Below are 26,949 nucleotides of genomic sequence, written 5' to 3'. Positions count from 1 at the left end.
ATGACTACTTCTCAGGGAGAACAATGAAGACGATGAGGAGGACAGGGAGGCATTCAACAATGATGAGGGAGTATGGAAATGCTTGCAATTTCCCCGGCTCTTCACTTGAGCCTTGCTTACTCAGCAGAAGAATGTGTCTAGGCTATGTTTGTTATTACTCCTGTCTAAGAAGCCATGATTGATACTGCTAAAGCATCTCCCAAGGAAGTATAGAAGTGATTTGCTTGATTGCTGGATGGATGGGCATCCTCTGATCAGCATAACAGACTGTTAACCTGATCCAAAGCACCACAAGCAAGCTTTATCCAAAACATTTTGCAACCTTTGCCAGGCCTCCAATGTGAACCCTAAAGAAATCTCCATCAACAATACAGCACAACAAGGAGGCCATGGTTACTTCCCTCAGATAAGCTCACTCACAAGCCAAACAATCTCTGTACCAACAATGCTGAGGGGAATTCTGAGAGAGGAAAAAACATCTATGGTTAAAGATTTTTTTCAACAAGAGTTTGATACTTCCCCAAAGAAAAGCTGAAAAACCAATTACCCAGATCTCTCTCTCTCTGGACATAAATGAACGGACCTAACAGTGCTCATTTAAAAAAAAAATTGCTACAGCATAGCCACTTGAAATTGTGGTCCACCAACTAACAGACTTTTGCACAATAATGAAATCGTGGCTGAAAATCTGTAGACTTCCGTATGATTGGTCAAAACCAAAAAAGTCTGTGTGCTAACACACTTGTAATCAAACAGGAACACATCTTGTGAGTGTCATACAATGAGAACCATAGCACAAACATCCTATTGGTATACACATGGTTCAGTCTGTGTGCACAACTAATGAGAGGGTGATGGTAATCAACTCCACGAGTTTTGGAAGAAGTGTAAGCTAAGTACAGTATGACCATTTGAGGAGAGCGGGTGTATCACTATGGTGTAAAAGCAACTCCAGGTCTGTGGCAAGTCACTAGCAGACCTGGTTGTCTAAGGTAAATCACTAGCAGATCTGATTGCAACACCATTGCTTACAAACATATTATCCTGGCACTTGTAGGTACTATAAAAGGAGGCCTGCTGCAAGCAAACCCCCTTTCTGTATGTGCACAGTCAGAGGATTGCATACATAATGAACGAAAGGGTAGCATTGATTCAAGTGCACATGCCCTGAGGAGCACAGGTGAAGAGCTACTGCAATCACCACATTCACTGGAAGAGCAGGTTGAGCATTCCTCTGTCTGCAAACACTAGGGAAGGCTTGGGGTGCACACAGGATTGGGACAGGGAACATCTGTACTCGGGAATTAGTAAATAATTTTTTCATCATAAAAAATGTATTTAGTCATGAAAATAAAATAAAAATCAGTAATTAGTGAATATTGCTCTATGAAAAAATCCGTGAATGTAAATTTTCTTCAGTCGTATGCGTTGGACACCAAGTCATCCCAAATATTACTGTCGAGAATCATAAAAAAAAACTTTAATTTTAATCCTTTGGGTATCTTGAAAAAAATGAACCCTGCATTTATATTGAGTTTTTCATAATAAAACCCCTCCAAATATTGACCATTCTGCTGTTTTGGATGCATATTTCTTCCGATCGTCGTCGAACTGGCGTTGTCCGAAATACCGTCAAAAATCGTAAGAAAACCTTATTTTTAATCCTTTGGATGTCTTGAAAACAACGAATCCTGCATTTATACTGAGTTTTTCATATTAAAAACCCTTCAAATATTGACATTCTGCTGTTTTGGATGCATATTTCTTCCAATCGTCGTCGGACTGGCGTCGTCCGAAATACCGTCGAAAATCGTAAGAAAACCTTACTTTTAATCTTTTGGGTGTCTTGAAAACAACGAATCCTGCATTTATACTGAGTTTTTCATATTAAAAACCTTCCAAATACTGGCCATTCTGCTGTTTTGGATGCATATTTCTTCCGATCATCGTCGGACTGACTTCGTCTGATATACCGTCGAAAATCGTGAAAAACCTTACTTTTCTTCCTTTGGGTGCCTTGAAAACAATTTATTCTGCATTTACACTGAGTTTTTGAACAGAAAACCTTCCAAAATTGACCATTCTGCCATTCTGGAGCCATATCTCTTCCGTCGGACCAGCGTTGTCAGCGTCGTAAACATGGAACATGCGTTGTAACTCAGGAAATAATTTTTTTATGAATATATTTGAAAAGCGTTGTAAACTTGGAACGTCGTAACCGAGCCCGTCGTAAACCGGAGACTATCTGTACACATTATTCGCGGAAAATTTGCCCATTCGTGGTATTTTTCAGTGAGAAATATTCACTAATTACTGTATTTTCATGACTAAATGCACTTTTGTGATAAAACTATTAAAATATTCAGGTATAAGCATTTTTACGTTTTTTTTTTTTTTGTGTTTAAACTATCAAAATAGGCAGTTCTAAGTGTGTTTTTAGAGGGGTTTTAAGTATTTGCTGATTTTTGCTATTTGCGGGGTTAGTGGCAGGCATCCCTGCAAATATGGGGGTTTACTGTATTTTTAATAATTCAGTATTTGGTAAATTTTCCAAGACCCCATTTTAATGGCACTTATTAAAAACAAGGTAAACATCTTATTGGAAAATCTTGACATGAGACCAGATAAATTATGTATACAAATGAGTGGGAAGGACCATGAAATTCTTCATATCCTGAAATAAATGCGTGGAAAATATTCTATTACTACAATCGATTTCAATTTCATATCAAGAATGAATGTCTGATTTAGCATTTCATAGTTAACAGATATAAATAGGTATCAAAGGATACCTCCATTATTCACAAAATGCATATCCCACCAATTCTCCACTTTCCTTATTCCTAACAGCAATCAACCTTTTAACATGGCAAAAATAAATGAGAAAAGAAAATTAGCAAAATACTCACCTGCACAAAGGATGTCTGGATTAACTGTCACATCATTCTTGATCATAAGGTGAAGAACAGTCCTTAGTAAATGTGGGGAGTATGCATGACTACTTGCCAAAACAGCATTCAATGCAGAATGAATACCCTGGAACCAATCTTCAGCTGTTCTAGAGTCCATAACATAGTCTCTGGTATCTATAATTCCTTGTAAGAGCAGTTCTAATAACACGCCAGAAACTTTGCTATCATGCTGTGAAAAATTTAACATAGACCAATTACCAATCAAAAGTTCCTAGAAACATAAGATTTGTTTCAAAAGCTTTATACTAATAGAAATCAAATGTTTCAGAAAAGAACACATTTTTTTAAAAATTAAAACAACAAATTAACTAACTACTATTATACTGATAACACACAAAAATGAATAAAAATATTGGAATCATTACAAATTCACTAACTACTATTATACTGATAACACACAAAAATGAATAAAAATATTGGAATCATTCTTATTTCAATCATACAACCCCCTTAATTCTATAACAAAAAGTTTTTTCTCATACAAATCCCCTCAATCATACATAACATTCATGAGGGCTCCATGTGACTGAGAGTCTTGCTTATCAACAAAATAAGTTACAGGCAGTCCCCGGGTTACGAAGGGTCTGGCTTACGACGTTCCGAGGTTACAATGCTTTTCAAGTATATTCATCAGAAATTATTTCCCAGTTTACGACGCATGTTATGGGGTTACAATGCTTACGACGCCCATCCGACGGGAGAAATATGGCTACAAAACGGCAGATTAATCAAAATTTGGAGTTTATTTTATGAAAAACTCAATAAAAATGCAGTTTACATCATTTTCAATACACCCAAAGCATTAAAAGTAAGGTTTTCTTAGGATTTTTGACGATTTCCAATGATTTTTTGGCTTACAATGATTTTCAGCTTACGACGCAGCATAGGAAAGGAACCCCCGTCGTAAACCAGGGACTGCCTGTATTTAATCTTTAGCCTATTTTCCATACTAACCTATCAAGGGGCTCTATATATATATATGGAGGGTTTGGTATAAACAATAAATACCGTAATAATTCTTATACCAAAATAGTTTCAGTGAGCAATAAAGCCTGTTATAACATGCCATACCTACAATTTGACTTGTACTAACCGAATATGCAAGTTTTTATATAAAACATATACAAAATATACATCATGACTGCAACTGCATAGTCTAAGTGTAGCCTGCATTGACTAGCCTGGGCTTGTTTATGTACTGTACTGTATCAACATTAACTTGAAAATTATTCTGTATTAAAAGACTAGAAAAAACAATATAAAATAAAAAAAAATAGTGTCAGTGCACTAAAATGTACAGTATTACAATATTCTGTAGTAAATTATTATTGTCATTGGAGAACAGTTTAACCGGACCACACAATTTATATCTCATACTCTCAAATGAATTGATCAAAAGATTTTTTCGAATAAACATACAGCTTCTCTAATAAATTACAATCCCTTAAAAATTTACTGAGTGAACAAATTAAAGGCAAAGATTATGACAGTTTCTTTCAAAATGTTTCCAAACAATGTTGTTTGAAAACTGGACAATTACATATAAGTTTAACTGCAAGTGTTATAAATTCTGGGATTAGTTAATATGGGTTATTCTTCTAATACTCTAGAATCCAGTAAGTGTGACCAATTCATAGAAGAGGATATTACTTCAACATGGTGTTCTTGGAATAAAGAGCAACACGCTTTAACAGTGGGTTTAATCAGTTTCAAGTTGTTTTTATTGCATTCATTATTCCACAAGGTCTGTCATTTATTGAGATTGGTTGGATGGGTAGATATATTAAATTTAGATGCAGAGCCCAAACTCTGGAACCCTATGGTCATTCAGTGCTTAATATAACGAAAGGGTGAAATGACATAATATAAAGAGATGAACACTTGAAAACCATTTCATTCAGTTTTTCATATTCACACTTAGCGAATTATCACAGCTTTCTCAGTGTGAACATGAATTTGTACTAAATCACCCTAAACGAAAGAAGTATGAATAAAATTGCGCAGTGGTGAATGTATGTGCAGCACCAAGATCAAACTGTGTCTGGACGGTATCACAAAAATATCTCTGCTGAACCATATGAACTAGCTGAGCATTGTATGTAAGCTGAATGTTTTGATGAGACTGTCCCAACTGTCTTACTGATGAGGATTGGGAGGAGAAAGAAAGGGGTGATGAAGTGCTTTGGGTGTGGGTGGAGGGATGTATTAGTGAGAATATATATTATTTATATAGAATGATGCAGTACAAACAGTGGGTGGTTGTGGTTTGGGGGATTTTGGGGGAGAAGCCCACCAATTTTTGTAGCAAGATGAAATGGTGCTATAACCCTTAAAGCCAATGTTTAGCCATCTTTAGTATTAATCCTCTACCTCAGGCCACCATGTAATACATGGGATATGAGGACTACTTACATATAAAAGGAATTTCTCTCAACTTACCTGGGCAAGAGCTTGAAGTGGTGCAATTATTGCTTTGTATTGGATTTGTATATCAGGAAGCTCACCCACCCTGTACTCTCTGTACATCGTTACCTAAAAAAAAAATAATGTATTCAACAGTGATTTTCAAACTACCTTTCAACATTTTATAATTGAAAAATCATTAAACAACACGAGGAAATAATTCTAGCCACATGAGTGGAGAGTACCTTCCAAATAAATCAAAATACATAAACCAATAACCAAAAGAAAAATATAACCATAAACTACAGTACATAAGACAAAAATGGAGAAATAAAAGTTGAAAATGAGGAGATACTGGAATGATGGAGGCAGTATTTGAAAAACCTTCCGAATGAAGAAAATGAACATGAACTGGAGGATGTTGTCATAATAGAGTGTACAGAGAAAATAACAGCTGAAATGCTTAAAGGGGTCCTTAGGATGGATAAGTCCCAGAACCATCTGGAATAACAAATGACATAATAAAAGCAGCAGAACCAAAGTGGGAAAAATGCTTAAGAGTATAATGACATACAAAGGAAAAGTGCATGCACTGCAACATGAATAAGACTACTTGAACATGCTATGAAAATACTGGAAGAGGCTCTGGAAAAAGTTGAGAAAAATTGCTAAAACTGATAACTCTCGGGTAACTCAGTTTGGATTCATGTCATAAATCAGCAAAAAGGTAAATCTTTATAATGAAGCAACTATAGTAGAGAAGTAGTACCATATAAAAAAGTAAATCTTTCTAATACGGCAACTACTAATGAAGCATCTATAGCAGAGTAGTACCATATAAAAAAAGAACTTAAACAACTTTTTTTTTTTATCTTATAGGCAATTTTTACAGAGTTCTGAGAGATAATTAAATGGGTACTATGAAAGCATATTACCACAAAGACTCATGAAGTTAGTGATGTCACTCTACCTTAACACCAAAACTAAAGTGAAGACAGTGGCAAGTATATCAGAAGAATATGAGATAAATGTTGGTGTTTAAGAAAAACCAATGCTGCATCCTTTGCTATCTATCACAGCAATGGAAGAAGCTACATAGGATGGCAGAAATGGAGGTCTCTGGAAGCTGTCATAAGCAGATAACCTAGTCTTAACAGAAGAATCAGGGAAAGAAAGTTGGAAGTCCTTAAAAAGTAGAAGAGTGGAATGGTCTCACCAAATGCAAAACAAAGCCTTTGGTGACTGGAAAGTGAACAAATGAAAAACTACAATCAGGAAAGTAGTCAAGTGCTTGTTATGAGAAACATGGGAGTGAACTTGATAATATGTCTTGAATGTACACCTGTACCACAAAGAGCTGTTCATGAGTAAAAATATACAAGGATTATGAGATTTTTGATGCTTGAAACATATTGTATGAGCAAATCGTGAAGCTAGGGGCATTTAGAACATTTGTAGTGATTGACGGGCAAGAATTAGAAGAGGAAGAACATTTTTCTTACCTTGGGAACAAACTGAACTCTGAAGCACATGTTAAGAGAGCATCTGCAGCATGCATGAACTGGAGTAAGATGGCTTGACTACTGTACTGTACAGTAATGCTATATAAAAATGTCCCACTCATAAGAGTGGAAAAACAGGTTTTGATGTAGGAAAAACCTATTTTTGGTAGTCGCTGTTGAGTCCTCAAGGAGTTACCTGCCATGGTGTGCCAGCGCTCCCATGGTGACTAGATTAGTATCAAAGAAATACTTTTCTAGCCTGGTCTTGTAGCCATGTATTGTGTCGTAATGAAAACACTATGACACGTGATAGAGTATAATGGACTCAAAAGATAAGAGGGCATTTTCCCTTATCTTCAGCAAAGCTGAACCCAGTTTTTCCTATGTCAAAACTGCAAGAAGTGACTGTTGCGCATGTGAGTCTGCCGTCTTGTTTACGATCGGGCAGGCAAAAAGACCAGCTCCATTACTCTCTGCTGGTCGAGTCAAAATTGACCGAAGGTTGAAATTTTGGCACTTATCGTGATTTATATGAAAATATGTCAAAATTTATATAAGCTACAACCTTGAGTTATTTTTTGTTATACTCTACATGAAATTGCGCACATTTTTGTATATAAAACTTTATGTAACGGCTAATAGAAAACAGTGTAAAAATTACGACAAAGTGACTAAAGAATTTCTGAGATTTTCAGCAGTTAGGGTGGACATAAGGATAAAGTTTTTTCAAAAATTCACCATAAATTGAAATATTGTGCTAGAGACTTCTCGTTTGTTGCAAAATGAAGGTAAATGATTGAATATTACTAGAATGTAAGAGTTTTAGCTTACAATTGCATTTTTCTACCATTTCGGTCGAGTCAAAGTTGACCAAAGGTTGAAATTTTGGCACTTATCGTGATTTATATGAAAATATGTCAAAATTGATAAAAGCTACAACCATGAGTTATTTTTTGTTGTATTCTACATGAAATTGCACACATTTTCATATATAAAACTTTATGTAAAGGCTAATAGAAAATGGTGCAAAAATTATGACAAAGTGACTAAAGAATTTCTGAGATTTTCAGCAGAGTTAGCTGATGCTTTCTTTTGGGATAAGAAAGAAATTCGCGCATGCACAGCTGGGTCACGCTTGTAAACAAAACAACAGTGTGATCCGTGAACTCCCAGCATCCCTCAAGGCGCGATTTAAAATTTTTCGCAAATGAGGCCTATAAGTATTTTTCCGCGAATATTTAAAAAAACTTTTTGTAGTTGACGTATTTTACGTTCACTCGGCACCCGACAGACAACTTTTGTCAACGTAAAATACGTCCAGTCAGCGTTAAAGGGTTAAGAAGTACTGCATCTAAATTCAACTTAATTTCTCACGCTTGCATTTTTTTGTGAGAATGATTTGGAGTAACCAAGAAATAAAATTTTACTTAGTATTCTTTATCATTATACATATTTGGAGACCTCTAATAACTAAAACTAAATCTAAGTTTCCTACATTATTAATTCTATAAATATTCTTACTTGGGCTTCTCTTCTTAACTTTCTCTCCTTGTGAATAGCTTCTCTCGTCTTTCTACGTTGACTTTCTAACTTCGCAAAATAGTTTGATTGCTTTTCTCTGTCTTGATCTCTGACAAACCGACGGCGAATCAGCTTCGACTGAATAATACTTCCCTGGTCTGAAATATTTAAACAAAACTAAAGCAGACTGATAATGGCAAAATAATGTTATCTAATAATGATGAACATTTCCTTAAATTACATATATCTACTTGTGTACAAATATTCATATAATTTTGGAATAATGATCAACCAGATACATGGAAAGAAAACTCTAACACCTGCAAGTCAGGCCACCTCTTTGCTTCAAAACTAAACTACACCTGTTCACTTTCACATAGCTAGTTATTCCCAACTATTCTGAAGTTAAGCAATCTGAAATAAACTGATGTCATGAGTGCCATACACAAGATTTTCTTATTGGCCTTCTCATGCCCAGAAACTAAGCATAACCCTCTTTTGGTCTGCGAGGCAGCTGGTGATGTAGTTAAAGCTTAGTTTTTAGAGCTTTCCACATATAATATAACTTATAATAAATTCCATCCAATAATGGCTATTTACACCAAGGTTTTCATCACCTGAGTATCACATGACAAATTTGCTTCCTATCACATCAAAAAATAAATTCCTATACAACTGAAACAGAAACTTGGCCATGAACCCCACATTATGAGTTCAACCATAAATTTATTAATTATTACTAAAGATACTATGAGTTTACTGAATTCATTCTTTGGCTGTCATATCAATTTGTTTCCAGCAAACCTGATTACAGGATAATGCATGAACATTTTGCTGAATCAAGTATGGTGGTACATCTGAAATAAATTCTTAATATATGACTATGCTCGGATGTAATGTATCACTATTTCCTCACTACAGTACCGCTGTCATTGGTACTAACAATAAATGAGTAATACTGACCATTTTACATTCATCATGGATGAACTCTGAACTAAGTGTTACTGTTTTTACAGATATAACAATGAACCTTCATTTTAAGTAAATGAAGAAACATGGTTAATGTCTGCCAAACTTATCAAAGCACAGAAAGGAAACAACAGAATCATATTAATTATGAAAAGACAACAAAGATTTTTGTTTAAGATGGGGCAACAAGCTGCAGATAAAAGAATGAAAATTAAACAAAACTCAATGCAAATTATACCTGAAATATCTGAATATGAATAATGAAAACTTACCCAGCAAGAGAGATTTCAGACTTACCATATTACCAAACAAAAACACTGTCCATACCAATATCAACTTAATTTTTATTTACAGTTATGATCTAATTCCCTTTATCAAAACTAATTAAGTAACCACTATTAGGTACTACAGTACTAGAGAAAAAAGTATTGTAGTGTGAATTACAGAGAATGAAAAAAGTATCAGTTTTCTAGACCTAGGAAAACATACATCAAAAGTAGATTATTACCTGGAACTTCATTACCAGTTGGTGGTTGTAAGCGCGTTCTTCCGAGACCATGGGTTTTGTAACGACTCATATCCTTTTTCTCTGAAAAAAGAATAATGGTGCACAATTAGTGTTGAATAAAAACATTTCTGTGAGTGATGTCCTGCAATGAGGAGCTAGTATATAACATGAAATATTTCATTCTGAAACAGGAGCACTTACAAAAGATGTATGTCAGTAAATACACTTAGCAGATAAAAATAGGATTATTATTTTTATATATTATTTATAATAGTCATACATTTTTATGGAATGAGCTTAAACAGGACAGAATGCCTTTAGGTGAAGGAGGGACAGAAAAGGAAAGCATAAGAAAGGATTAAAACTTCATAAAAAGACTTTTGTACTACTAAATATAATTTAATTAAAAAACACATACTACTAAATATAACTTGATTAAAAAAAACACCAAGTCAGAACTCAACTTCAGCAGGGGTTTAGTTCCAAGAACTCGATGCACATAAAAAATTGCAGAGTCAAATACTTTTAACAAAATAGCATATTATTATTATTAAAATAGTTTAACCATACCATTAAGCTGATTAACAGCTCTCACAGGGCTGGCCCAAAGGATTAAAATGAAATGGAGTACTAGGTCTAAGCCACAGGCTAAGCACTGGGACTAAATGATGAATGAATAATGAACTTTTAAAATATGCAGAAAGGCATATGCTTCCACACTACAACACATGCACACATTAAATACATTTACTCAAGTTTCAATCTGTACAATTAAAAAAATAAACAAAACTGGGTAATGATAAAATTCTGAATAACTTTAGATTTTTAATATTTGGATTTTTTTTATATATTAATTGCCTTGTGGGATTTTGTATTTTCATAAATTAATTTTTATACTTTATCAAATAATCTACATTTCCTCAAGAATATTAAAACTGAGTCAGTTGAAAATGTTGCAGACTCTGATAAAAGACAGTGGTAGTTCAACACATTCAACTTGTAAAGATGAGGTTAGTGATGATTTTAAGGCTCCTGAACATATTCTAAGGCCTTCATTATGAACTGGGTCTAACGTTTTCAGCGTTGCGTCTGATGCCGAGCCATATATTTCAGTTCCAGAGTCAATGATAGACAACACTGTTGCTTTATACAGTAAAGTATGTCTATCAGCTCCCAAAGTAGTGTTTGATAGTTTTTTAATTAGATTTAATGCTCTTTTACATTTAGATTTCACATATGCTATGTGGGCTTTCCAGTTCAAGTGAGTATCAAATACTAATCCCAAAAATTTTGCTCTTTGGCTAATTGGCATACTGTACTATGGTTTCTCATTTTTAAATCTGTTTCTTCACCTTTTTTTTCCACTTTTTATCTTTATAAAACATTATTACTTTAGTCTTTTGTATGGATAATTTAAAGCCTACAGATGAGGCTCATTCATCTATTTTTATCATAGTTTTATTAATGATTCACTATGGATGTTTTAAGCGAGACGCTGAAAAATATATGGCAAAATAATCCATACACAAGTTACTTTTAATTCTAATAGGTAGATTATTACTGATATAATTTATTGCTAAAGTAAACAGTGCGCCACTAAGGATGCTCCCTCGTGGAACAACATTTTCAAGTGGAAATGTACTTGACAATACATCATCAATTCTTGAAAAGTGCGTTTTGTCTGAAAGTTTTGGATACACTTGGGTAAATGTCCACATATGCTGTTTTTATGTACCAATTTTAATATTGCATATCTCCATGTAGTATCATATGCTTTTTCAATGAAGAGAGCGGGCTTTTAACATCACTAGTTAACCATCATATTAACTACTCAACTTCTCTTCTTGTCCCTTTGCAGTCCTTGTAAAAAATAATGGTGCTGTACTTAGATAAAACTACTGATTATTCTGAGCAAAAAATGTTTTTCCTAAATCCATAAAAAGACAAAGCTAATCACCACAATAACTGGGTAGACAAAGAAAAGTGTGTACACTTACCACAAAAAATTCACAAAGTAGTTTACAGTTTAAATAAACATAATTATATGAAACCATCATGAAGGCATTCATCTTCATCACTCACCTCTGCTGTGAAGACAGGGAGCACAGCTTCAAGCAACTTGAAAAAATCTGGATACAGACCTTACAACAGTAATGGTTTTAGACATGAATTATAACAAGCACTGTCTTAAGACTACCAGCAGGTCCCCAATCCCCAATGAAGAGCAGGGAGTAATTTTTCACCAAGTGGATACCTTTATTTTTGCCTTCAAGGTAGCCTAAACCTCATACCTGAAATCAATGGTATGGTTCACAACAAACACATCTTATAAACCTGTCAATTTATTGAAATAATTAAAACGTGAAATATAAAATTACCAGAGGATCCAACAGTAAATAGAAGCCCTTTCGCTGATCCTTGGCCAGGAGTGTGAGAAACTTGATATTCAATTTCTGCCATTGTTATATCAAAAGTTGATCCTGGAACCAAACTTGCTCCTGAAATGAAAAAATAAAGAAAGTGTTTAGAATTAGTCTTTATAATTATTCACACTTTTTTCAAACTAAACCACTGTCAACACTCAGATGAAGTGAGTCTATTTAGCAGTACCATTTAGTGCACCTTATTGTATTAATTATTACTGTATTAATCCTTGAAATTATATTATTAATATCATTTCAAAGTCATCTTAAACATTAGTACCTTTAAAAATATATACATACATACTTCTAAGCCCTGTGCTGGCACGAGAGAGAGAGAGAGAGAGAGAGAGAGAGAGAGAGAGAGAGAGAGAGAGAGAGAGAGAGAGAGAGAGAGAGAGAGAGAGAGAGAGAGAGATTTATCTCTTTAATCTCTCAAGGAATGTTAATACATTTCTCTTTAAGTAACTGACAACAACAAAATTTATATGTTTGTTTTTGTCTTCCAAGATGAATTACCTTTGCTACACATTTTTAAAACACAATGAACCCACACAACAAAAAGCGTGCATATGGACTAAAATTAGCAGTATCTTTTCCTGAGAGGGAGAGAGGGAGAGAGAGAGAGAGGCTGAATTAAGTATTTATTTATCTATTTATTTCTCACATTCTACCAGAGAGAGAGAGAGAGAGAGAGAGAGAGAGAGAGAGAGAGAGAGAGAGAGAGAGAGAGAGAGAGAGAGAGAGGAGAAACTGATTTGATCACATTGTGGCAACATCTACTTTTAGAGGGTACATTTTACGATAAAATAATGATTTACAGTAGAATTAATTTTCAAATATTAATAATTACTTTAATAAGATTAAATAATAACATTAAATAATAAAATAATAATTTTCTCTCGCTCTCTTACTGAAATGAGAGAATTTTTATGGTATGTTTATTTGTTTTGTATGATAAATAAATGATTTACCTAATACTAAGTACTAATTTTCAAATATTATTATTATTAATAATAATAATAATAATAATAATAATAATAATAATAATAATAATAATAATAATAATAATAATAATAATATACTGTAATTACAACATTTATGCATTTCTATAGTAAGTTCTGAAAAATTTTAAACAAACAACTTAAAACCCCAATCTTTTCCTGAGTTTCGGAGCTCAGGGGGGAGGGTGAACCTGTCAAATACTTGACAGGTTCACCCTCTCCCTGAGCTCCCAAACTCGGGAAAAGATTGGGGTTGAAATTGGTTTGTTTAAAATTTTTCATAACTTACTATAGAAATGCATAAATGTAATTACAGTGTATTACAGGTATTATCCTACTTACGATGGGGTAGGATGATACTTAAAACTTAAAAGTAAAAACGGGGGAGCACTGCAGTTCTGTGAACTTCCAAGTGTTTTTCTGGCAGATAAGCAGTGAGGCAGTCTCTCTCTCTCTCTCTCTCTCTCTCTCTCTCTCTCTCTCTCTCTCTCTCTCTCTCTCTCTCTCTCTCTCTCTCTCTCTCTCTATGGCTCCAAAACAGCAGAATGGTAAAATTTTGGAAAGTTTTTTATGAAAGATTCAATAAAAATGCAGGTTACATCATTTTCAAGATCCCCAAAGGATACTCAAAGGATTAAAAGTAAGGTTTTCTCACGATTTTTTACAATCATTTCGGTTTACGACGATTTTCAGGTTAAAACGCGGTGTCAGAATAGAACCTCTGCCCCCATCGTAAAACCAGAGACTGTCTGTACAGTATTTTCTAATAATTATGTAATCATTAGCGTTCCATAAGGAATAAGCTTTGCGAGTGGGTATCATATCTTGTAAAGGTACACTACAGCACTATTACATAAAATGGACTGTTTCCAGGGGAAAGTGAAGGTGTCAAAGGAATTTATTAACTGATTTCTTGTATGTCCTCAACTTACCCACACCCAAAAAACACTAGAATTTTCATTAACAAATTTTTCTTACTGATCTTAACACTTAAAAGCACAAAAACTTATAAATTACTTCAAAAAACAAAATATATTACTTCAAAAACTAAACATAAACACTTCTGCTGGGTTTTTCGAGGATTTTGCAAATTTTGCAGATATCTGTAAAAATTTTGGATGCAAATTAGTTAGGTTACAATGAAAATTTTGCAAATCTGTGAGTCCAAAAACGTGAATGCATGAGGTAGGACTGTAACATTATTATTATTATTATTATTATTATTATTATTATTATTATTATTATTATTATTATTCAGAACATGAACCCTATTCACATGGAACAAGCCCACTGGGGCCACTGATTTGAAATTAAAGATTCCAAAGAATACTGTATGGTGTTCATTTAAATGAAGCGACAGAAGATAATAGGACATACGGAAAGAAAAATAGATTAACAAATTAATAAATAAATAGATAAAAATGTAAAGGAAATGATTATAATACAAGGAGAATTGTTTTAGGGTAGTTACGCATTACATCTTCAGTATGAGGAATAAAGGACTGAAGGCACATTTACTGCGTATTGATGCTGCTGTTCAGCAAATCTGGTTGCTCTCAGCAGGAAAAGAGGATCAGAGATCAATTGTGAATGTCAAAGATATTTGTTAAAATACAACTTTTGAAAAACTGGCACACAAGAGAATCCAACAATGGTCAAGTCATAACTACAGAAAGTGAAAGAATCTGTCATACCTGGTTGTTGGGTTTCAGTAAATGCTCGTTGCTGAGTGGCTTGAACCCTTCTTTCATAAGCTGCATCAACATTATCTACTCCTTGAGTAAGGGACACTAAGGATGTAAGGGAAGTCTCTTCAGTTCCTTGTGTCTCAGCGAACATCGGGACCATGGAAGCATGACGAGCTCGCCAAGCAGTGGTCACTCGCATTTCCTGTATAAATTTATTTCAATGATATTAAAATAAGTCCTGTAATCACCAAATATTATGAGGCATTACAGCCAAATATTGTAGTTTCACTAACTGATGACAAATGACTACAAATGAATGTAAAAAAATTATAGCATCTTCAATAATAAAATGACAAATTTTTAATTTGCATTTGTCATAGCTAACAAACCTGAGGTCTTAACATTAGGATAAATCTTCTTGCACCAGCTGGAAACGGTTTAAAAACAATAAAAAATTGTATATGCAAGGAATATGTGGCATCTGGCATCTGATACACAGATGTGGAAGTGGGCCAGAGACCCAGCTGGAACCTTGTGACGCATTCAGGCTTCTTCCAACCCCATAAGAGGGGTGGTTAGAGGTGGGCTGCCTATGTTAAGACCTCAGTTTTGTTAGCTATGAAAAATACAAATTAATTAAAAATTTGTCATTTGTTCATACGCAGAACAAACCTTTGGTCTTAACATTATGGCAGACTCACACTTGGAGGGAGGTATGAGGATCCTGAACCAACTGGAGGTTTGGCACACCTGATCACTCTTCCTATAAATTAGGGTTCTAAGGAAGGGGACCTACTGTAAGCCTCTGAGTTGTTAGATAAGTGGATATCTAACACCCAGTCCACTGGGTTAAAATACAATGCAGCATGTTAGGTTCATTGCATATATGGAAGTCAAAGGAACTATCTCTGTTCAAGCAACAAACCTTGTCAGCCACACGTAAAGGGTTTGTCACCACTTCTTGCTCCCCTTGCCGGAGAGATAAGTAAAAGCTACTGGAAAGCAAATTTGCATGCTGTATGGAACATATAAATGCTATAACATTATGGCTGCAACACTCACCTGCATCAAGCCAGTTCCAGCATATGCTGTGTCTTATTCTTCAAAACTGCCTGTAGGTAGGAGCAGAAAAGAAAAAGGGAAAGAAAAGAGATCAGTCATCTCACTCATTCTCTCTTCAACACTATCATCTTAGGCAAAATACAAATGGTCCTGCCATGGGCATTGGGTGAGCTACACAACTTGCTGAGCAGCCACCACCAAACCCAAAGAAACAGTGTCCCAAGGACCTGTGGGCAATGTCCTTCAGGTAGAAGGAAGTGAAAGTGGTCTGACGAAGCCAAGAACCAGCATTCAAAATCCTATGAACAGACAAGTTCTTCTTAAACGCCAGAGAGGAACTTATTCCTCTGATGTCATGGCTTAACATGCACAGTATTCGAGACAGAACTTGACAATGAGGCATAGGCTTGCCTAATTACCTCATGCAGCCAAAACGAAACGGCATTCTTGGACACTTCTTTCTTGGTTCGGCCTGTGCTAACAAAAAGTCTACGGCAACTAGGTCTTAGCTGATGAATCCTTTTCAGATAGCAATGCAGTGCTCAGACAGGGCAAAGCAGTAACTCCTGAGGATCATTGTTAACAAAATCCCTAAGGGAAGGAAAGGAAAATGTGGCAAATCTGTCATAAAGAACTGAGGGATTTTGAGTCTTAACCACGAATTCCGGGAGAAATTCGAAATCCGCAGACCCCCAACCCCTGGTGTGTTTAACGTCATAATCTAGACCATGGAGCTCACCAACTCAGCGAGTGAAGTTGGCATGACACCAGCACCCCTTGTTTGTTCACATATGCTACCCACATCAGAATGAAGGGGTGACCTAGTACCCTCTCCTGAAACTCCTGACAACCCAGGAAGGCAGCTTTAAACTCCAACAAATTGATGTGGAGCTGCTTGTCCTGAGAGCTCCACACCCCCAAAAGTCAGGAGCTCAACCTTTGGAAAGTGCGTCTGAGAACAGAAGATCTGGAGGGGGCGAATGAAGAGGAACTCCCACTGTCAGGTTCTGGTTGTCCAACAACCACAGGAGGTCACTTCTCACCTCTGCTGACAGAGGGACCTGGAGCTGAGGGGAGTCTCCTGCTGGGGACCAAAACTCCTTTAGTCTCCACTGCAGGGTTCAAATATGAAGACACCCATGAGGTACCAGCTTCTCCAGAGAAGTCAAGAGGCCAAGAAATACTTGCCACTGGTGAGCTGGTTGGTCCTCCTTCGAAAGGAAGGAGCGAGCTACTGCCCTGAACCTCCCTATCCTCTGGTCCAACAGGAAAACTCTCAACAAGGCTGTCTATTACCATTCTCAGGTACAGAATCCTCTGGTTAGGAAGATTGGACTTTTCTAAATTTATCACGATACCTAGGTTGTGACAAAACTGGAGAAGATTGTCCCTGTTCCAAATCAGCCTTTCCCGGGAACTTGCTAAGACCAACCAATCGTCAAGATATCTCAACAGGCAAATCCCCTGAGCATGAGCCCATGTCCACACTAGGGTAAAGACTCTTGTGAACACTTCTGGAGCTGTTGTCAGTCCGAAGCAAAGGACCTTGAACTGGAACACTTGCTCACCAAGATTGAAACGGAAGAACTTCCTAGACAAAGGGTGAAAAATACAGCAAATGGGCCAATTTTCCGCGAATAGGCGAATCCATGAATCGTGAGAACACGAATACGGGGGGGTTTACTATATCAGCATTCAAATGGTCTAGGTATGATATGGCCTTAGCACCAGATTGTAGTAACCTGATGAAAGACGGACTTTCGAATGAAACTCTCGCAGAACGGGATGAAGAAATCCTAGCTACTGCTGAAGACCATAAATCTAGCCACGAGACAGTCTGAAAGGCAGAAGAGGTAGTCGACTCCAAGGTAGATGCTCCATGAAAGGTTAAAGAAGGACCGTCAGCCCTAACCTGATCTAGCATTAATCCAGGCTTCAACCAAATGACTTCAGAGCTGAGCTGTCTACTCAACATAGGTACATAACTTGTAGAGTAATACTTCCTATGACGAATCAGAGTAGGGGGAAGAAGCTTGAAAGATCTGTTGGAAGGCAGAGAATTATCCCCCCAAAACCAAAGAATTCACATGCTTTAAGACTGAAATAGCATGCCCAGAACAAGGTAACTCAAAAGAAGTTCTTACATCCTTCTTTCGTCCAAGTAAAGCTTCTATGCCCATAGGAGTCATTGAAGAAGGAACTTCAGACCTCTCAAGAGAGATTGTTGAACTCACAAATGAGGTCAATAACCTCACTGTAGGAAGCCTGTCCGCTATGTTCTGATGCAGAGACCACTCCGTACCTAGAACTTGTCCCTGATGACTTAGCTTGTTAGCCATTACATTCCTTTTGCCCGGAATGTACCTGGCCATGAGCCCCACCAAGTTGTCGATTGCCCACCGGTGCAATTCAACCACATAAGACTAAGACAACTGTTACCCTTTACCTTCTTTCTCTTCCTATAAGAATACACAAAACTAAAACAAAAGGGAAGTATTGCTGAAAGGTTATATATAGGCTGTTCATGTTAAAAATTGAGTTTCAACAACACAAAATATATTTTTTTTTCATGCAAAAAAATCAAATCATATAGAGCCCCTCACGTGTGTGTGTCAAAGCACTCAAGTTCTTAGTCTTGTAGACAAAAGCAACAGAGTAGATAAAAACAACCATTTACACATGCATGCCTTAGACCCACTGATGGGTAGTAACTATTCTCCTCAATGTTCACATAAAATGGATGTGACGGTGAGTACAAGGGGATGATACATGGGCATTTTGTGCATGACTGATGGGTTTATATAAGAAATATGCTTCCTTTTACAATAACTTATTTCATCACAAATCCATTAATCACAGAGAACCTGAACTTCAATATAAGTGGAAGGTTGAGAAGAGTCCCAGCCTTTGTGAGGGTATGATGGTTTCAGTCTCTAATTGAGAATGGGACCAAGTACTGTATACAAGGGTAACCTCATGGCAAACTGCACATAGTTGAACACCATGAGAGTAAATTAAGTTTGCACTTGACAATATTAATGCAGTATCTAAGTGCTGCATTAAAAATGGCTGACTTATCAAAATTCCTCTTGGAGACTGAGAAAGTTGAGAGATCCTTTAAAACTTACTCTTGCCTGACAAGCTTTGTCTTCAGAACCATACGGATAATCTGCTTCAGCCAGAACACAGTATTCTTGAAAACCAGCTTCCATCATTGGTTTATAAACCTGAAGAGTTAAGAGTTATACTTCTTAACGCAAACTGTCCTCTCATGGCTCTTGTTGGACTATGAGGTGAATTCTCTGAATCGAAAAATGCCGCAACAAATGCTAAAACAAAAACTCAAAAGTTGTTCATAAGATTCCTCAATGAAACTATGGAGATACAAGGACAAGTCCCAGTTAGGCCGCTGACTCAACATGAAAGGTAGCTTTTTCTCAGAGAAGCTACCCAAGAAATTCGCCACATAAATTTTTATGAACAAGCATATATTACAAAGAAAGCAAACTATTCTTTGAATTTTATAAATAAGGATAACTAGTGATATCATGAGTTTGATTTCTGGCCAATCAAAACCTATAACACTTTAAAAAAAGGAGAAATAGGTTTACAGAGGCTGAACTAATAGTAATGTTAACTCAACATTTTAACATTCCTCTTCCTGAAATACTTGTCTGAGTGGCCCATGCCTAATACATAATCCCTTGATTATATGAAACTCTGCATTACCCTGACACAACTGGACCCCAAGGACTATAGAGATACCATAGTCATTTTTCCTGATTAACTATCCTACTGACCCTAGTTTTTATTCTGAAGATCTTCCGAAGGGAAATAAAAAATTTTGGGGGTAATGCTAATCATGTAATTAACAGCAGGCAATAATGTTAACTGGCAATGGGACAAAGCATTAGGTGACCTCTTAGCATTACCTTATATGAAAGAAAACAAAGAAGCCTGTGTAGACAATTTTAAATGCAGTTAAACCTCTTTTTCAGTCTAAAGTTTGGGGGGAAAGGTGTTTGGAGCAGTCCATGAAGAACTGTAAACTTGATATCCATCTACTTCCCATACGCTACTATTCCCATATGTTCTAGGTCTTGTCCATAAACTTTTCCATAATTTCGTAGACCTTTCAAATGGTCAACATCCTGGTAATTTCAGATTCATTACTCTTCTAACTGTACTTAATTTAATTTTTAAGTCGTTCATAAAAGAAAAATTTCGTATAATGACTGCTTCTGTGAAACCTGATACATGTAACCCTAATTCACAGAATTCTGCTTTCAGAAAAAACCAAAATTAAAGCCTGTTTTCACTATCAGACAAACATTTCTGTTTTGGGAAAAAATGCACAGCCAAACTCATTCCCCAGAAACTTTACTCAACATCCAGCCATCTAGCTTTGAATGGTGTTCTTGTGCTTTATTTCATGCACCTGTTAGCAAGATGAGTTTTAAGGTATTACAAAAGACTAACAGCATGTAAGGGTGCTATGTTAACATAAAACTGGACCTAAATAGAAGTTCTGACATGATGAATGAAACAGACATTATATAAGCACCAGATTTCCTTGCACCCAATATTCTCATTATCTTGAGAAGGCTGATGGGTGTATAAAAAGGGAAATGTCAGTTTTTTTTAATAATGTGAGCATAAAAATTGGATAATTGTTTTGAGATTACAGTATTGCAAAAGTGAAATTTAAAGATATTCGTGAGTGGTCTGACTGGTTTTTCAAGAGAGGATAGTTTCACAGCATAAAGGTTACTTACACATGGTTGTTACTCGTATAACTGAAAAGTATTGGAAAAAACTTCCTAGCAAAATAATTATTTCATAATAAATGAAGGCTAAGATATACAAGATACTGAAGGAAAGGCTTAACCTTAGGGTTATTATCATGGTAATGAATTGTCATGCCTCTATTTGTGCACCATTCTGAAAATATGTTAGTTCTTGAGGTTATAAATACCTGTTGGGCTACACATCCATGGAAATACCAAGTGATTTTTTTTGGGTGCAGGAGTAGATAAATTTTAAAAAGTACTAGTGAGAGAATAACCTACATAAATTGTTGCTAGTGACTATCTAATTGTGCTGCTTATCCACCTGGCACCAAACAATTTAGCTGTAACATTTGCATTTATTGTGACATGGCCAAACAGCCCCAATTAAGGCTTATATTAGGCTTCACTGACGGAAAGGGCAGCTCTGAAACTAAGAGATCTATAACGACTAAAATTAAAAACTGGTAATAAGCAATCCTACAGATGCTTTCAGTTGACTAATTGTCTATTTTACAAGTGGTGTTTGTAAGCAGTTAACAGTTTTAGAAGCTTACACCAGCAACAGCAAATACAGCAACAGTGACTGGTTACAGATTATGGTTTATGGATGTTGATGAAGATGGTGTTGAGGAGGTTTTGGCATACTTTGACCATGCACTGATAGATGAAAGAAAAGCTGCTGTCATTTCAAGAATTACATCAGTTCATTACTCTCATGGCCTAATAATATTAGAATATTGATTTTTCAATGCTCCGTACCTTGAAAGTGAAGGAAAAGGCAGAAGCAGGAATTGCACTGTATAGATCAATATTTAAAGAAATGAAAAGGCAAAAAAGTTATATAGAAATTGTATTGTATTTCTTGAAAGTAAATTCAGAATCCTGGCCACTTCCTCCACCCCTCAACCTCTTCCACAATCAGGCTATCACATCAGCCACTCTTCTTTCCCCCATACATGGAACATATAATGAGGATGAACATCCTCATTGTCTGTTGTGTTGAGTGTGTCTCTGTAAGTTCAGTAACTGTACAGCAACAATTGCATCAACATGACTATGTTGTTTCATCATTTTCATCATCACCAGTGTTAAACATCTCCAAGTCATGTGACAGACTAAAGTGGAAGTGGATGATCAACTATCCTTACATATCCAAGGTGAGTGGCATTTTTAGAATGCAGTAATATTCTTTAACAGTACTATTTTATAAATCTAATTTCTAAAAATGCAATGTAAACTTCTGATAATGTAGTATCATTAGTATGATAGTCTCATAGTCTTTCTCTTGTTGACAACATATTGTACTGTACTCTAGAAAGTGTACTGTAAATTGTTAGTAATCAACTTTTTACATTAAATATCAGCGTGGTTTGTTGCTAACACTGCACTATGCCAAGACTCAAGATCTAGGAGCTTTCAATTTTAAAAAGGACTGACACCCACAACCCCAGCAAAATTTGAAGGACAACTGTAACTACTCTTTAGTTCATGCCATTTTGGCTTGCAAAATATTTGATAACTGCAACATTCTAATTCAATCTCTTGCTCCTTCATATTTAAAAGATTTGTGCAAAGGCAAATAAAAATTAATATATACCAAGTACAAGCAGTCCCCGGTTAACAGTGGGCTTGTTTAACAACAATCCAGTTTTACGGGGCTTATCTAGTGCCAAAAATCGCCGAGCCGATTTTCGCTTATCAGCGCCGATAAGTGGGGTATTGGCACCAATACATACCTAGCAGAGGTGCCGATAACCGAAAATCAGCCCCGAAAAAGCGTAGAAAATTGCCAATTTTCGGTTATCATCACACCCTCAGAACGGAACCCCCACTGATAACCGGGGACTGCCTGTACTCTATAAAAATGTTACTCTTACCCTAAACTTGCATTCTGTTAATGGCTGGTCAAAGATCTTCCGTTCATAATCAGCAGATTTCCTTGTAGCGCTCAGCAGTATATATGTGGCCAAAGGCAAAAAATGTCCTTCTCTCTCAGGGCTATACACTTTTTGCAGAATGTAAAGCAATCGTTGATGAAGAGGTTTATTCTCTGAACCTAAAAATATAATGAAAACACATTATTCTTTCAAGTTTTTATAAACAAGCATATATTACAAAGAAAGCAAACTTTTCTTTGAGTTTTATAAATACAGTAAGCATAAATAGTGATATCATGAGTTTGATTTCTGGCCAACCAAAACCTGTAACACTTTAAGAAAGGAGAAATGGGTTTGCAGAGGCTGACCTAATAGTAATGATATCTCAACGTTTTAACAATCCTCCTCTTGAAATACTTGTCTGAGTGGTCCATGCCTAACACTAAATCCCTTGATTATACAAAACTCTGCATTATCCAGGCACAACTGGACCCCAGGGACTAAAGACATACAGTATATATAACACAGGTATACAATCATTTATCCAAAACTCAAACAACCAAAAACATTTTGTGTAGAGTGGAGCATCAGTTCATAAGGTTGGTGGTTTGGCTTGCTAATGGCTGACCTGAATCATATGGGTGTGTGCTGCTACTCAAATTATTTTTGTTACGAAATCCCAAGTATTGATCTTAGAAAATCCCATGATAATAAAATAATTGTACATCTGCCAAGCCTTGAGTCCAAAATAATCTCTCTCTTTCTCTACAGGAAAAGATAATGCTAATTTGAGTCTCTTTAACCAATTGGTGTTAGCACATATGCAGACACTATTTGTGTGTTCATAATGTTTTAAAAAGGTGTGACCAGCAGGGAAACAGAAATGGATTAACATTTATCAAGAGATTAAAGAGATGAACTCTCTCTCTCTCTCTCTCTCTCTCTCTCTCTCTCTCTCTCTCTCTCTCTCTCTCTCTCTCTCTCTCTCTCTCTCTCTCTCAGGAAAAGATACTGCTAATTTGAGTCTCTTTAACCAATAAGTATTAGCATATACGCACACACTGTGTGTGTGTATTCATAATATTTTTAAAAATGTGTACAGGTAATACATCATTGTAAAAAAAAAAATACATTTTTTTTGTTGTCAGTAGCGTGGACTCTATAGGGTGTGACTAGCAAGTAAACTGAAATGGATTAACATTCCTCGAGCGATTAAAGAGATAGATTTTGCTTTGAAGATACATATGTCAACGCAGCATTAGTAAATATCTTCTGAAGCACAAAAAAAAAAAAAAAAAAAAATCCTTTTGTTGCGGAAGAATCTCTGAACCAACAACTTTGCACTCAAAGGAATGAGAAGGAATTCTTTCTATTCTTCATGTAATCAGTTAAATACATACACTATTAAAAACTATGTACAGTGCTGTATTCAAAACACACACTTACGTCATTGTCAGCTTCACGAGGGGCAAAACGTTCTTTCTCAGAAGGAATACAGCTAAAACCTGATTGGCTGGCTGACTGCCAAGGAGGTCTGTTAGCCAATGACTGCCCTCTACTTCTGTTCTATTTATAGATATATGTAATGGACAGCATTAAGTCTGAACGTTACCATGATCGTGATTATTCGACTGCTGATGGCAAAAACTACTCAATAATTTGCTTAATATAATTTTTTCTTCTTGAAAACAAAAATTTGACATTAATTTTAACTTTAATAACATGGTAGTATGAAAAATCCCACACAGTGTGTTGTAGTGATGCATCATCACTTGTGAATCCTGTTCAAGGACTGTCCTCAAGTGTATAACTGCAAACTGATGATGAAATAGTGGCAATAAAGAACAACCCTCTCCAAGATTGATATGATGAAAGGTATTTTATAGCCTTACTTATCATTAAAATTCACAAGTTGAATTACAGAACAGTTATTTTGATTATGTATATTTTTGCATTGTACAAAATGCCTTTGTTGAAAATAATATGCTAGTGAACATATGGTCTCTTTAATTCTCACTATTTTACTATTGATGATCTTAATTATCTCATTTAACAGTATATTAATATAAATAATAATAATAAACTATAATGAATAAATAACTATAATGAAAAAACATGAAAAAATGAAAAAAATATGTTTTTGCTGATGTAGTAATGTTTGATTATGCTCCTGACCCCACAGTTCTGAAATCTGAAATATTCCAAAAACCGAAACACATCTGGCTCCAAGGATTTCAGATGAAGGATTGTGTAACTGTGCACACACAGCCTTCCCTTAACTCTTTCTGATCATCCTCATTCAGTCACAACAATGATGCACACTGAAGTTCCAAGGCAACGTGATGAATAATTCACCCTAATATTTTAAATCTCAAGTCACCTTTTTACATGAAATTCACTTAATGTATGGTATGTATTAATTCAGAAATAAGGCAGAATAACAGTTCTAAAATAAAATTACTGCCAACAGACTTCCGCCATTACGGTGGCTAAAAAGTACACTATTTGAACCAGCTTTTGGTCTTTCAAGACATTTCTGACCATTCACAAACAATTCCTTCCTGTGAATCACTTTAAACACCCTGTCCACCAAAAAACAAACAATAGCAGCATGATACAGCTTTTGTCAAATTATGAAAAGAAATAAATTTGGTACAAACCTTCAAGCCAAAATTGCATAATGTCTTCTCTCAGTATAGCATCCTTTTCCATGACAGCTTCTAAAAGTACTGCCTTAGCTTCTGATTCAAGCTGCCGACAGTCCTCCTCAGTGCTATCACTACCAGTGCATGGAAAAAAAAAATCATTTTTTAAGAATCATTCCCTTTTAGACAAGGCTGAAAAAAAAAAATATCATTATCATATATAAATATTGAAATATATGAGAAAAAATTTTCAAAAATATACAAATCGCGCTGAGCAAAACGTTAAAGTTTTTCTTTGTATTGTACACTAAATTGCAATGATTTTGGTATATAACAAATTGTAAAACGATGAAAGCAACCATATTATCACAAAATGAAGAATTGTAACGCGGATGTTTTTTCAAAAATTCAGAAATATTGGAGAGACTTCCAATTTGTTGCAAAATGAAGGTAAATGATTGAATATTACTAGAATGAAGAGAGCTAGAGAGTTTCTACCATTTGAAGATTGAAATTTTTTGTAGTAGTAGGTGTACTAAATGTGGAATCAGTACTGCCCATCTTCCAGTCACATACTACTGTATTAAAATACTTTAATGCATTACTGTTACTGTCTAAAAATAAATGTACAGCCTTGTTAAATATCAATACAAGGCAAAGTTACCAAACTGGTGTATTAGCACTCAATAAAAAAATTACCAGAAGAAGTTAACAATTAAATTCCTTGACATAAATGTGTTAGTAAAAATTATCAGTCAACATAAAGCTAAAACAGACATAAAAAGGAATTAACAAATTGCACAAAGATATACAGTATACTTGAGGGGGGGGGAAGGCTGAGATACTCATGTAATATATGTTTTTAACTTACTGATTCAGTTGATTATGTCAAAAGAGAATAATAGCCAATATTTTTGTTTGAGAAACTGTGATTATTAAATTTAGCAAAAAACAAACCCCTCCCTCTCAGTCCCCAAAATTAATTTAATACTCATCTCTTGAAAAGTACTTAAGCTCACTTCTTATATTTCGCATGTTCAACTGTTTCCAGTTGCCATATCTGATCCACATATGGAATAACACAAACAATAATGATTACAATATAGTACACTGTAAAAGAAAAATACTTGTTAAGACTAGTTCAGTACTGTGCATAAAATGATTAAACTTACCAACAATTAACAAAGCTGTCTAGCATGTGTTATGCAGCTACGTACCTGTAATGGTTATATATCCACTTCAACACATCATACATTTCCTCTCTGCACTTTGGGGCAGGATGATTTGCAAATGCCACAACTCCTGGCATAAAGTACAACAACTGAGAAGGAGTAAGGCGAACCATAACAGAATTTATCAACTTGAGTGCCACAAGCTGTGTTTCTGATTCCCTGTAATAGATGAAATGAAGTTTTACTAATTACATTCATATAAATAATACAATCAAATACCAAAGAAAAATAATTAAATGTTGTTAGTATTTTTTCTGTTAGTATAAATTTACAGATAGACAGAATATAGAATTTTGCCCAAAGGTCATTCAGTGCTGAAAGAAATTAACAGTGCACTGTACTAAGGTTTGAAAGGT

General features: G+C 35.4%; 1 protein-coding gene across 1 annotated transcript in view; it reads right to left on the bottom strand.

The window, feature by feature from the left end:
• Positions 1–26,949, bottom strand: part of LOC136847683 (DNA-dependent protein kinase catalytic subunit-like) — a 132,315-nt gene that overhangs the window by 9,599 nt on the left and 95,767 nt on the right. The window contains 9 exon segments of the mRNA XM_067119482.1: positions 2,910–3,141; positions 5,412–5,504; positions 8,399–8,556; positions 9,876–9,956; positions 12,254–12,373; positions 14,994–15,189; positions 22,717–22,895; positions 25,377–25,495; positions 26,579–26,752. Coding sequence (XP_066975583.1) covers positions 2,910–3,141; positions 5,412–5,504; positions 8,399–8,556; positions 9,876–9,956; positions 12,254–12,373; positions 14,994–15,189; positions 22,717–22,895; positions 25,377–25,495; positions 26,579–26,752 — 1,352 coding nt within the window.

Source organism: Macrobrachium rosenbergii, chromosome 17 (assembly GCF_040412425.1).
Source record: "Macrobrachium rosenbergii isolate ZJJX-2024 chromosome 17, ASM4041242v1, whole genome shotgun sequence".
Taxonomy (NCBI): domain Eukaryota; kingdom Metazoa; phylum Arthropoda; class Malacostraca; order Decapoda; family Palaemonidae; genus Macrobrachium; species Macrobrachium rosenbergii.
The sequence above is the reverse complement of the archived record's forward strand: the minus strand, read 5'-3'. Positions and strand labels throughout refer to the sequence as shown.